This window comes from Protopterus annectens, chromosome 8.part0 (assembly GCF_019279795.1).
Source record: "Protopterus annectens isolate FY-2018-M chromosome 8.part0, PAN1.0, whole genome shotgun sequence".
NCBI lineage: Eukaryota > Metazoa > Chordata > Ceratodontiformes > Protopteridae > Protopterus > Protopterus annectens.
The window spans coordinates 929,872,216-929,886,058 of record NC_056741.1 but is presented as its reverse complement, the minus strand read 5'-3'; the positions used below and the strand labels follow the sequence as shown (position 1 = coordinate 929,886,058).

The 13,843-nt window shown below is 36.1% G+C and overlaps 1 protein-coding gene across 2 annotated transcripts in view; it reads right to left on the bottom strand.

Annotated features, from left to right (window-relative positions):
* LOC122809160 (TYRO protein tyrosine kinase-binding protein-like) overlaps nt 1-13,843 on the bottom strand; it is a 445,215-nt gene that overhangs the window by 145,707 nt on the left and 285,665 nt on the right. For both annotated transcript variants that reach the window (XM_044080447.1, XM_044080448.1), the window contains exon 5: nt 25-110. In XM_044080447.1, coding sequence (XP_043936382.1) covers nt 25-110 — 86 coding nt within the window. The remainder of the gene's footprint in view (nt 1-24; nt 111-13,843) is intronic.

The following is a 13,843-nucleotide window of genomic DNA, read 5'->3' as shown; positions in this document are numbered from 1 at the left end:
AGATCAAAGCTTTAATTCACTTACCTGGTAGGGTGATTCTGTTTCCAGGCTTTCCACTTTGCATTTTTCTTGCATCTTCATGCTGGATTTTTCACTCATCTTCATATCACCTGAGTAAATACAAAAATATTACAAATATTTTCTTACATTTGTTAACTACTCTTCATTGAAACTACTAGCTTAAATGCTCCAAACAGCACATTCATCATATTGTTTTTATCATAATTCTTATCTATTTTAGCCATTACTCTGATTTTAATTTATTTCATTTCAATCTAAAGAAGACTGTATTAAAAGGTAATGGATGTTGTGATATCATAACTAACAACACTTACGTCATTTTGTAGAATCTAGTTAAGGATGTTCCATCCATCCCTGCCTGCCAATGATATTGCGTACATGGTTTTACTGCACACTAATTTCCAAAATAATGATACAATCAGCAGAACTGTGAATAACTGTTTTTTTTTTTTCTCTTATTTAAGTAGACAGCCCATTTTTATTTAATTTCTGCACAAGTTTTACTCAGATTGCTCTGAGTGTTTCTTGAAACTCTTACTATATTTTTAACTCCCCACTCAGATGATGCTCCTTTCTTGATATAGTCTGGCGAATTAAAAACAGTATGCCTGTTATGGTCTCATAAGTGCAATGTCTAGCAACAGGACATCACCTCTTCAGTATATACCTTTGCCATGATGTTTTTAGATTGTCCTGGACATGTGGAAGAGGAACTTACTGGAATAAAACAGTATTATTGGCAGTATGATTACTTTGGTGAGAATATGCTAGTACAAATTTGCTTTGTTTTTAACATATATTAAAATGCTGCAGATATTTGTTCTCAGGATCTTGAGCAATCACTTGTTTTGGGTGCAAAATGTCAAACAGAATGTTTGTTTGAAAGAGACAGAAGTGTTTCGCTAACACCAATCTTCAGGACCAGGTGATGAGCATGTTGGTTATGTGGAAGGAATAGGAAATGTCACCATGTACTTCGTGTCCTGTAAAAGGTCTGTTCATGATCTGATAGGAAGAGACGAGTCTAGGATTAGTTAAGCTGGGTCACAGGATCACCTAGCCTGTTCTCACAAGATTTTAGTGAAAAAAGTAATCTCACACTCCCTTCCTCCATCCCTGGCAAATAGTTTTCTTGACTGGGGTGCAGAGTCTCAGACTGGGATCTCTATGGAAATTAATATCTGTAAACATTCTGTGCTGGAGATGCTGTTAAGCATAACTTGAAATTATATTCCAAGACAACGATTACAGTTGACTAAAGGTGATGGGATGTTCCACCTTCCAGTGATGAACAAGGCTGGACACCACTGACACCACCACTGTATTAACAAGCTGTTCTAGGCTGTTCTAGGTTGTTGGCTGCCTCCGCAATATCTACGTGGGCAACTCTCTCACTGGAAAGAGGCATGTACGTGGGATTTTCTTCCACAGTAGCCTCAGTTCTAAGAAAAGGACAAGACTGATCCAAGTTGAAGATAGCCAGGACTAATTTGTGGACCTCTTGCATCAACAGACCATACAGTGCAACCAGATTGGACTTAGAAGACAGGGTAATTTGCAAAATAAAACTGAGGAGACCATTGGGAAAATGAAGAATGCTGAATAAATCTTGGCAACTAAATAATGTTAAAATTTAGAAAGAAAAACCTTTAGTGAATTGTGTATGATAAGAAAATATAATGTTGATATATGTAAATAAAGCTGCTCAATGTTTGTGGTGAAAAGCAAATGTTACATATGCATGCAATGTATGTATAGCTGTGCACAAAGCTATCAAAACTGAATTTTGGATTTATTAGTCTAATAAGCATTTTCATATGTATAGGCTACTTGTCTGCTTGCTCTTGCTGAATAAGAATAGTTACATGGGTCGTTAAAAGCGGTGTGGGTACTATTAGGAAGTAATGTAGGATAAAGACACTATGTGTTATAGGTGAACATCAACCCAGTGAAATGTTAACACACACACACACACACACACACACACACACATACACACGCACGCGCGCGCGCGCTCGTACACACACACACACACACACACACACACACACACACACACACACACACACACTTAGATATCACTTGCATAATTTACTCACTGTCTTCCCTATATAAAATTAAAAACATGTTTTGTAAATAGCAATATATTAAAAATAATCTACAACTATAGTCCATATCTGAGACAAACATTTTACTTGAAAAGACATGAAAATAATATGGTTTATTTGATATAATTGTGCATATCTTATGCAGACTCCGAGACAGATCTTGGTCGAATGAGGCCCTAGGCAGGGTAATGGCTCAGGGTCCCCCGAACCACACAAATATCATATTACTTGGCCATCTCTCCTCAGTTACAATAAACACTGTTCAAACCTGTCAGTGTGCATACTATTCACCTGTTTACTTTTACAATGTTTGCAGAGATTTGAATTTAATTTAAAACTTTTATTTTAAATTTGACACCAAGACAGTGACAGTTATTCGCTAAATAGAACAAAATAGTCAGCATTAAAATCAGATTTTGCAGTAGAAATAGTAAACTTTTCTTCTCTTGTTTACATATATATAAAATGCAACTGGCAGTGTATTAAAATGCAACAGACTTGCTGGAGTTCATAGCCCAATAGCATATAGTGAAGCACTAATTAACAGCTATGTGAAAGGTAAAGGAATTCAAAGACAAATGTCTAACATGTTTGCTAATAGCCTGGGACAAGCCCACTGGATTTAAGTATTCCTTTTCATGGCAGCCTAGGAACACCATCTGATGAAGTGACTTGGTTAGAGTCACACAGCAGACAAGTAAAAGTTGAGGGAATCAAACCCTATACTCATTGCCTTACTCATCCATACAAAGTTTAGAATGTTGTAGCCTAACACAGTGCATTTCATACCCATGTGTCTGCAAAAAAACAAGCAAAAACCTGAAATGTATTTATAGTTAATATATTAACATTTAACTCACAGACTTCGTGTTATCCATTTTATTCACAAACCAAATAACAAACACACTGAATGCTTTCAACAAAACAAGGAAACTGAGGATTTTACCCAATGAACAAGGCAAATATGATGATGATCCTATTTACTACAACTGATTCCTTTCTTTTCACCATAAATACTGTGCCCCCACCATAAGCATGCACACACACAGACAACCGTCAGTTGCTGCAACTTGAATGACTGTACATCTCAGAGTTCTGCTTGAGATCAAGTGAATGAATAAATTCATAAATAAATGGCTAGAAATATATCTCATCTCGTCACTGTCAGAACTATGCAGTGTAAAGCATTGCAACGTCTTACTATTCTCTCAATGTTTTAGCTCAAGAATCCAAGACAAAGACCCAACATTCAGGAAAAAAAAAGATTTAAAATATTTCTCTTATATTCTCAGAAAGATAGAATAATAACAAGCCTTGCATTAGCTAGCATTTTCTTAACCAGACAGTACTCCTGTAACTTAGTTAAAAGTAAGGAAAAACATAGGGCATAAATATGAGAGAAAAATCAGCATTTTTTTGTTCTGCAATTCTCCTTATCAGAAAATGTTTTCACAAGCTCAGAGCACAGGAAATCTTTAACTTGAAAATGTTTTAAGCAGCTAGGTTATCTGATTCTCAGAAATTTGGAGGTTAGGATCTGTGTAAGTTGAAGTTTGGAAGTGCATGTTCTCTGGAAGTAAAGTTTGTACACACACAAATACACAAACTTGTATGTGCCATCACACACACGTGCAAGGACGCACACACACACTTGTGTGCTCATGCGCAAACATACACACAATGTACCTTATTTCTGCCAATTAAAGCTCCACAAAAAAAAAAAAAAACAGCATTCTTCTTTGAGCAGAATGATCACACACATCTGAATAATAACGTACAGAGTGTCTCGAGTAGCTGGGAGGATCACACACAGAGCAGTTTCGCAGATCAGTAAATTACCAATCTGCTCAGCTTCTCTGTAGTCAGGAAAAATCTGGGGGGAAAGAAGAACTGTACAGTAACTGCTATTTCAGCTTGTCTGAATTTTTTTAAACATTTTATTGGCAGACTGGGCCCTTCAGCCAACACCAGGACATAGAGAGCTGTATAGTTCATCTTATGCTTGATCTGGTCATGGATAGATAGATAGATAGATAGATAGATAGATAGATAGATAGATAGATAGATAGATAGATAGATAGATAGATAGATAGATAGAAAGTTACAAACATACATACACAGATAGAGATATACATATAATTATCAAGTATACATAATACTTCAATCCCTGGCAAAACATGTCAGTGCATTCTCTCAACCAAATTTATATTTATGGTTCTGGAACAATTAAAACACAATAATAGAGGGGGGCCTACTGACCTGTTTTTAGAATATAAAGAGTTAATGTGGCAACTAAGAACAAATCCCACTAATCCACCAGGGTTGAATGATGTGATCTCCATTTCCAGCTATCTGAAATTAAAGGCAGAGTTTTATTTCTAGGGGTGACAATAAGTTAGATTTTATTGTACTTTGGTTCACAAATTTTATGTAATAAATCTAATTTGGTGGTGCAATTCCTATAAAGTCATTGACTTGATTTTATTGTTTTGCAATTATAATTTTAAAGGTCTATGTATGTATATACTTTTTATGTGGCTGCTATTACTTTTGTCATATGATATTACTATTGTTGATCTTATGATGTTGAAAAAACAACAGAAAAAAACACCCAAAAGAGCGGAAACTCAAAACTAGTAAAATAAAAAGAAAAAAATGCCACCAAACCTGTATAGAATGGTAACGCTTAACAAACTTTATTAACAGAAAAAGACTAAACATTTTAACTATTTGGCTCACAGGGCTTCATCAGAGCAACTGTTAAAATTCAAATGCAAGCTTAAGTAAACGTCTTAACACAGTCACATGATCAATGCAATAGAGAAGTGAATGAATACTTATTTAAAAAGACAGTACATCAGTATGAGCAAAGTGCTGTGTTCAGTAGAAATCACCTTTAAGTATACATATAGGTGTATATTAATTCACTTATAGCAAATTGTTTTAAAATGCTTGTGCTAATAAAATACTATATATTATATAACTTAGTTAAAAATGCTGATTAAAAAAATGTTAGTTAAAAATGTTAAATATAAAATACACACTAGTTGCACTACATAATAGCTACATTATACTCTGTGCATTTAATGTATTTAGGGAACCAAGGAACCAGAATAGACAGACGTTAAATATTTTCAGATCTCCAATGCCCTTAATTTTAACACCAGAGCTAATGAGATAGTGTCACTTATGCCAGGATAAACAGTGGCATTAGTTCTAGGCTGCCACACAAACTCTATTTTCTCAAGATGTAGGTTCAAGTCTGCACCCCTACCATAATCAAACACTCTGTTGATGACAAGAAACAGATTTTTTTGAAATTATTACAGTTCTTAGAATGCATATATAATGCATTCTCTTTTTTTCTCTTTCTTGATGTCTCTACAATGTTCTAATATCCTTTCCTTAAGTTTCGTAGTGGTTTTACTCACATAGAAAACAGGACAGGACATATAGGTAGCTAGATAGACCACTGTCTTGGTATTACAGTTGCATTTACCAGGACATGGAAGGGTACAATAATAACCATCAATTGCAACATATGGGCCTGTGTTAATAAATTTGCAGGCCTTGCAAGCATTTCACTTTGACATTTTGGAGACTAAACCTCTTGTTTTTTTGTTGCTTCTTCAATAAGTTTTTGATGTTAGGACCCCTACTATAGGTAATTCTAGGAAACAATCCTAAGATGTTCATAGTATCTTGATCAACAATTGTCTTCCAAGTGTTATGAACTATGGATGTGATTGTCAAAGCATCCTTATTGTATGAGAGAACTAACATACTATCAGTTGACAAAGCTTCTTTGGTGTTATTGTTGTTAATATTAACACCTGTTTCTGTATTTACTATTGGAATAAATCTGTTGTTCCTGTTATGCATAACATAATTCCTAGTTTTAATCAACGTTTTAAACGGGTATCCTCTGTCTCTCTCTAAACATGCCAATTAAAGTGTATACCTCATTCTCAAAATCAGTGTCATTGCTCATTAATCTTGAAATTTGTACCATTTGTCCTTTCACTATGCTTTTCTTTTGATGCATAGGATAGCAACTGTTGTAGTGGAGAAAAGAATTACAATATGTTTCCTTCTTAAAAAAATCATTGATTGTAATTTCTTGTTGGTCCTGTCCCATACCAGTCTTATATCAAGGTAATATATACTCTCTACAGCTACCTTGTATGTAAACCTTAAAAATGAAGTACTAGAGTTGAGATAAGTGATAAAAGATGCTAGTTTTTCCTGGGTAACTTTCCAGAATATCAATATATCATCCATATATCTTAGACATGTTATAATTTTACTATAATAACTTGATGGAAACACACATTCCCGTTCCCATTGGGCTAGCACCAAATTGGCATAACTAGATGCACATTTAGCCCCCATGGCTACCCCTGATATTTGATGAAAAAGTTCTCCCTCAAAACCTACAAAATTGTTATTCAATGCCAAGTCCATTAATTCCACTAATAATTGTCTTTTGACATTGTCTAAGTCGTTCTCCACCATTAAGGTTTCCTGAAATAATTTCAAACCTTCATTGTGTGGAATAACTGTAAATAAGTTGATTATATCAATAGTGATAAATAAAAGAATCATCTGGAATTACAATATCCCTCAAAATTTGTAGGCAATGCCATGAGTATTTTAGTCCATGAACATACTTGCTTGTACTTACTTACTTGCTTGTACCAAAAATCAATGTATGCAGCCATAGGTTCTGTTTTAGAACCTATTGCTTTCACAATAGGTCTAAATGGCCATATGATGTTGCCTGGCTATTTAATGAATGCATTTAATTAATGTTGTTATTCTGAAGAAGTCAATTTTAACATTTTGACGAAAGCGCTCAATAAACTGCTACAGTCCGGTTGTTTTTGTGTGTTCATTTTTTTATTTTTCAGTTTTACATGTTTTGTGTGTGTTAACAGTTGTTAATGTGTAGATCGAATTTAAGTTGATTGTCAATGATGACACCAAGGAGTTTAGTGCTAATTTCCACCTCAATGTGTGTGTGTTATTGAAGGACAGGATTGTGAAGGTGGATTTAACGTGGTTGTAGTTTTTAGGAAGAAAAAGCAGTAGCTTAGTTTTTTTGGGGGGTTAAGGAAAAGTTGGTTATCAGAGAGCCAGTTTTCTACTGAGTTAAAGGAAGTCTGTGTTGTAGAGATGAGTTTGGAGTGAGTGTCAGCAATAGTGATGACAGTAGAGTCATCAGTATATTGGACCAGTGATTATTGTGGATAGGAAGAATAAATAAGATTAGTGAAGATGTTGAAAAGTAGTGGACCAAAGAGGGAATCCTGAGGGACACCCATTCTTACTGGGAGAGGATGGGAGAGTGCAGATTGACACTTCACTGCTTGAGATCTGTCAGTGAGGTAGATGGAAAACCATGCAACAGTAGCAGGGGAGAAGTTAAGGTTGGTTATTTTGTACAGAAGGAGAGGATGAGAGATGGTATCAAAAGCTTTAGGGAGATCTAAAAATAGGCATGAGACAAGTTTGTTGTTATCTCTGGCAAGGGTATAGTATTAAGGAATTATAGTAGGGCAGTAGTAGTACTATGCTTTGGTCTAAAGCCATGTTGAGTAGGTGCAACCAGATTTCTTTGCACAGGATACATTAATTAAAGTGATACCATTTAATATGAATGGAATGTATCAGTTTAGTAAGTGAAATTCAGTTTAGTAAGTAAAATCAAACTTTGTCACATATTGCTACTTGAGAGACTTGAGATTGCAGAATCTTGGAGTTAAGGAAATATTCCCTACTCCAAGGGTGAGGAGTCTCAGAGTTAGCATTATATAGAAAATGGGGCTGTGAAGTGGTGCAGCTTCAATGGGGAGTTTGTGCTGTTTTTTTTTTTTTTTTTTGTGTGTGTGTAACTTTCTTTGACAAAAATAAAAGAGATACACAAGTATCATTCTTCTCAGGTACAGGCTGGGAGCAATACTACCATTAAAATCACGAGAAAGTCATTGAAAATTATTTCACTGTTCATTGGAGTCAAGCTCTCATGGCCTATTTAAAGCTAAATATTTATAAATTACTTACCTAGGTACTGTTTTTTTTTATTCTCATCCTAAATGCTAAGTACATGTGCTTCCCATACGTTTCATCAAGATTAAACAGTTTGTGTGTTAAACCACATTTGTATTAGAATGAGGAAGCAAGTGCTCTTATCAAAAATTAGAAAAACCCAGTCTACCTAGGCATCAGTGAAAATTATTTTTTTGCAGGGGCTAAGACAACCTGCAGCCTTCAAACCTCCATTACTAACCTATACTAACTCTTGAGATTAATAATCAGTGAAAGAGCAACATGCATGTTAAAGCTCATTTTCCAATTCCAGTTCTTCTATCCATTAGTAGGATCCCAGATCAGGCACTCCAGGCACTGAGTACTCAGGCATAAGAAAATAAAATGCACACAAAAGATAAGGGGCAACTGCATTTAACACTTGTCTTTCAGGGTTTTGGTGGAAAAGCTAGACACACAGTAAGCACTGAAAATTATACACCATCCTTGGCTACAGTCAGATCCTATGTTTTTTTTGTTTTTGTTTTTTTTTTTTTTTTTTGCTTTAATAACTGTATTGTTTTAATTCTAGTAGGTAATGATATAATGTAGGAGTTCCCTGCATTAATAAATACACTGGACCCTTTATTTTTTTAACTGATTCTGCCCTAGAGGGAGAAATTTTCTAGCAATCCATCATCTATTATTAAATATTTGAAAGCTCAGTTTTTCATGTGCTTCTGTCAGACAGGTCAGTGACTCAGCAGACAACACCCTGTCCTTTGATGCTGGCAGTTCAGAAAGCCACTGGCTTTTCCCCTCCCTAAGCACTTTGAGTTCAAATCTTACAAATGACTTTGATATGCTACACAGTCACATATAACATACCATATGTGATCCCTTAGGCAAGATGCTAAACAGAGATCTCACCCTCCTAAATTACCCCATGTTCAGATAAATCTTAAAGTACATCTCATGTGTTTGATAAGCAGGAGATTTTTTATTTCCATAGTCTACACATCAGACCAGAAGTGCTGTTAGATGTGTGCATAAAGCATGAGAATTTTTGTTGACACATATTGATGCAAAGGCTATTTTGTAGCCAAAGAGGAAGCCACTCAATGTCCGTTCAGTGGATGCTTGATATGTTTATTTATTTAATCTAAAATATGCTATATGGCATGGGGCATGCAGATATAACAAATTTCAAACAAGACCGCCCACAAGTGCATTAGCTATCTTTGATGCAACAAATAGTAATCCTTGAAGGAAAAAATACCAAGAGAGATGGCAATCACTTAGTCAATTTGCATATCAGAGACATGTAGGAATTATATAATTAGGTATTTGTTTTTTTTTTTTAAATAAATAGCATCCACAGTGTCCTCAGATACAGTGGAAAGCAGCTTTTTTATTACATTCTTATTATACCAAGGTCAAATTGCTTTCCTATATTTCATAGATATTCCAAGGCCACCAAGACTTATTCACACCTTGCAAGTACCTCCCTCGTGCGACATCCTCTTTATCCAGGTGAGCCATACCAATCAGTCCCAATGCAAATTGTGGCTACTCATCAGTCATCTAGATTATGTTTAAAGGAAGATAGTGAGCCACCCTGTTTAACATACATGGGAAGTTTATTTCAAAGGTTTGGGAGACACTGGGATATATACCTATCCTATTCCCTGCTTTTAGTATTGGTGGAGATTTTTGACTTGCAGAGATACAGGAGGTCCAGGACATCCAGATTTCTAATGCACATGGTGAGGAATACAAAGATCTCCAATCAAAAGTCTGTAAGACACTGAATAAAAGGTTGGAGACTCCAGCTCCAATTGATAACTCAGGTATTTTGCACCTATAAACTGTTTGGTAAGAGACCTTTATGGTCTTTCTAATTGTTTGATATGTTTAGTCAGTTACAACTGGAAGATGGTCCTGTACTTGATAACTGGTCTGATCGATGCTAAATATAAAGGAGTGATTACTTATTTAGACCTTGATGATAATCCTTTGGCAATTAGCTAATCTAAATAAAGGAATTTATTAACAAACTTTATCACATGATGGCCAAAAGAGAGAGAGAGTTAAAAAAAACAAGTTCCCAGATCCCTGATTACATTTTCAATTTGTAGTAGTGTATTTTCTATACAAAATGATGAGGGGAGGGTTCATTCTGGAGGGTTTGAGTGTCAGATGGTAATGTAACAACTGTCAGTTTCCAGTCATCTGCAAACTTTGTTAGTCAGACATCTTGGCTGTCTGTTTTTAGATCTGACCAATAAATGCAAAAATGGAGAGGTCTCAGCACTGATCCCTGACAGACATCATTGGCCAATTTTATGTTCTCTGATGAGATACCTGCAACTCATACTATGTATGTTCTATCTTTCAGCCAGTTGGCTGTCCATCTTACTACATATGGGTTGATTTTTAAATCATTTAGCTTTTGTATGATGCCAGCATGGGGAATGGGACTGAAGGTTTTGGCCAGAACAAGATATGCAGTGCATATTGCGATTTACTATAATTTCAGCAATTACTCTTTGGGCGAATTATCATTTCAATGAACCAGAGAAATGAAAACAAAAACAGCGACTCACATAAAAGTCAAAAGTGGAAGCGGAGAATGTTCAAATTTGACACAATTCGATCATTCACCAAACTTCTGCAACTGCTATTACTGTGCAACACACAAGTAAAAAGAATGTTTTTGCAGGAGGGAAAACCCCTCTGCACCCCCGTGCTACTTACATATACAAACTCCGAGATCACACTACAGTGAGGGAAAGGGTACATTTCCCGATCCCCACTATAGTTCAATCTGCATTAAAATGTATAAATTCACAACAGAGAATGCTGTAGTGCATTCGCTGTTGTGCATTTCTACATTTATTTATTTGTTCTTTTGATAATTTTGAATTTGGCGTTCGGACTAACGTAAATCAAACAAAGTCCAATTTCCTATTTGATAGTAAACTGTGTACTGCAAGCCCATGCAACCCTTTATATACGTTTACCTGAGTCAATGGACAGAAGGTACACATCATAAAGTCAGACTGTAGGATGTAAGATTCTTGATACTATAGTTTATGATGCCAGCTATGTTCAGTAGGTCCATCTGTATTAGGTCAGAGGATGCCTTGTATGCCAGACATGTCACCTCTATGCACTCTGTAGCATACCGAGTATAGTGATAAATCTTTGAGGTGGTCCATGCAAGACCTACTGTTTAGGACTTGTATCCTTTTAGTAAGGTATCTGTGGGTATTCCAATTGTTGCATGTGTCTGGACAGATACATGCCAAAGTGGGCATTATACAAAATGATTGACCTAAAGATGGCTTTGTAAAGGGAGACAATAACATCTCTAGATCTAGTCAAGCAATTTGTTTATAAGCTGTGCAATACAGAAAAACGTTCTTATGACTCTGGGCACATGTTGGTCAAAAGTTAGGTCACTGTACACACAAATTCCCAAATGCCAAACAACTGGATCAGTTCTCAATGGGCATTATCAATTTGGCAGTTCCTTGGAGTAGATAACTTCCCAAAGGATACGATAATGTATTTCTTGGAGTTTAGTTTCAATTCATAATTCTGGCACCAGTATTGTTTGGGACAAACCTTCCAGCATGATGGTTAAGTCATTTAGGGATTCAATAACTGCTCCTAGCTTGCCGTCATCTCAAACTTAGTCGACCAAATCCATTTGGTATTTCCTTTTACTTTTGAGATGTATATGCTAAACAGAAAATCTCAGCACCAAACCCTGGGGGACACCGTTGGTGACTGGTCTCTTCCCCTAGTTTGATCTCCTGCATCCTGTGAACAAGCATACATGTATGCGTTTTTTTGTTTCACCTTCCTGATTGTATTAACCTGATTGTATTAAATTATATTCCTTGTAGAATACAGCACCACTTATTAGAATGTGCTTTAAATTTGTAGTTTAGAACAGTCTTCTAGTGAACAATGAAACAAAATGTATGAACCAATAATGGCAAAACTACCCATTTCAGAAAATTTCAACCATAAAAGGCCACTCAAACGTCTGTCATTACAATCCACCATTATTAGTAAATATGCTAAATCTCTGCAGAAGTAAGTCATCTAAATAATTCCACATTAAAGGGATCTGTAACTAATGAAGAAGTTGCTGCAAACAACTTTATATTTCATTGTTTCAGCTACAAATAAAGTGCTGTTCCCCTTGAAGAATAAATTGCCTATGCTACATTAAAAATGATAAGCTAGTAATTTTGCAATGGGGAATGGATGGCAAACTGATAACGGGTTCATAGTTGCTAAGTAACTCCTCCAAAGAAGGACAGTAATAGGACTGCAGCATCCACTCCCATTAAAGTACAACACAGTACAGTATCAGTGATCCATCTGCATACTGTGGGAGTAGAAACCATAGTCTTCTGCATCAAAAGCAAGTATACTACCTTTTGTGCTACTAACAATGCAAATGATTTAGCATAAGTAGCATTAAACTTCTCTTCTCATGAAGTTCTCAGCTCCTTGTAAAATTGACTTGACGATCAACTAAATATCTCAACTGTGCAGCACAAGAAATTGGAAAAAGCCAAAATTTATTTTGGAGGGGGGCAAAGGCCCAAAACCAGGGACACATTTTTAAATATTGCTTGTATAATCTTATAAAGTTGCAAAAATAAAGTGTTTTGTGTTACCATGTGTTTCCTGAAAGATAGGAAGACTGAAACTTAAAGAGCTATCATTATTTAGTGAATTCAGTTCTCACTGATTTGCCAGAAAAAAACAAATTTTAACAGGAACACACCAAAAGTATGAGCCAAATATTCTGTGAAAATCTGGACAGTGGAGAGCTATGGACTCAGCTCCCTGACTCACAAGTGTTGGTTTGCGCTGAGAATTCAGGCACTTGTTTGAGCCTGAGTAACACTAACCACCAGGTATACCTAACTGGGTCATTTTACACACACACACACATATGAGAGCAGCATAACTCATGCAAATAAAAGAACAAAGCTCACTTTAGTGGCATGACTCTGGCAGCACCAGCAGATCAGCGGCAACATAACTCCTGTAACACAGAGCAATAAGACAGCAAGAACAGCTAGTTTAGTTTAACTATCTTGCCTGAATCCAGGTTAGAGTGAAAACTCCACTTCATTAATTTTTCCCGACAGGTGGGAGGGCTCCCCCACCCCTGGATCTATGGTTCTGGCACCCATGAAGAAGCTCTAGTGCACCATGCTACTTTATCAGCCTTGAAGTAAGTCTCTTTTGGATAAAGATTAATATACATCTACCTTTTTCTTCTCCTACACAGTAGCTGGTCTAAATGTGCGGAAAGTGTTTTATAGCCTTGCATAGCAAGAGTGTTGTCTGTTACATTAAAACATGTCTCAGTCACTTCACAGATGTCAGCGTCTTCCAGGTGAGAAGGGCTTGTAGGAAGTGGAATTTCTTTACAGGATCCTAGTACTGATCAGTAACACCTTCATATTTTCCTTTGATTGCTTCATTATGCTGGTAGGGTTATCAGGTTGGAATTGCCTTAGAAAGGCACTATGGGGTTGGACAATGATTTTGCCAATAATCAAAACCCTAGAGAGGACAGATGCGGCCATTCCTGGTAAAGCAGTGTGGTTTGTTGATCATATCCTCTCAGGCAGACAAATATGGGGCACCCT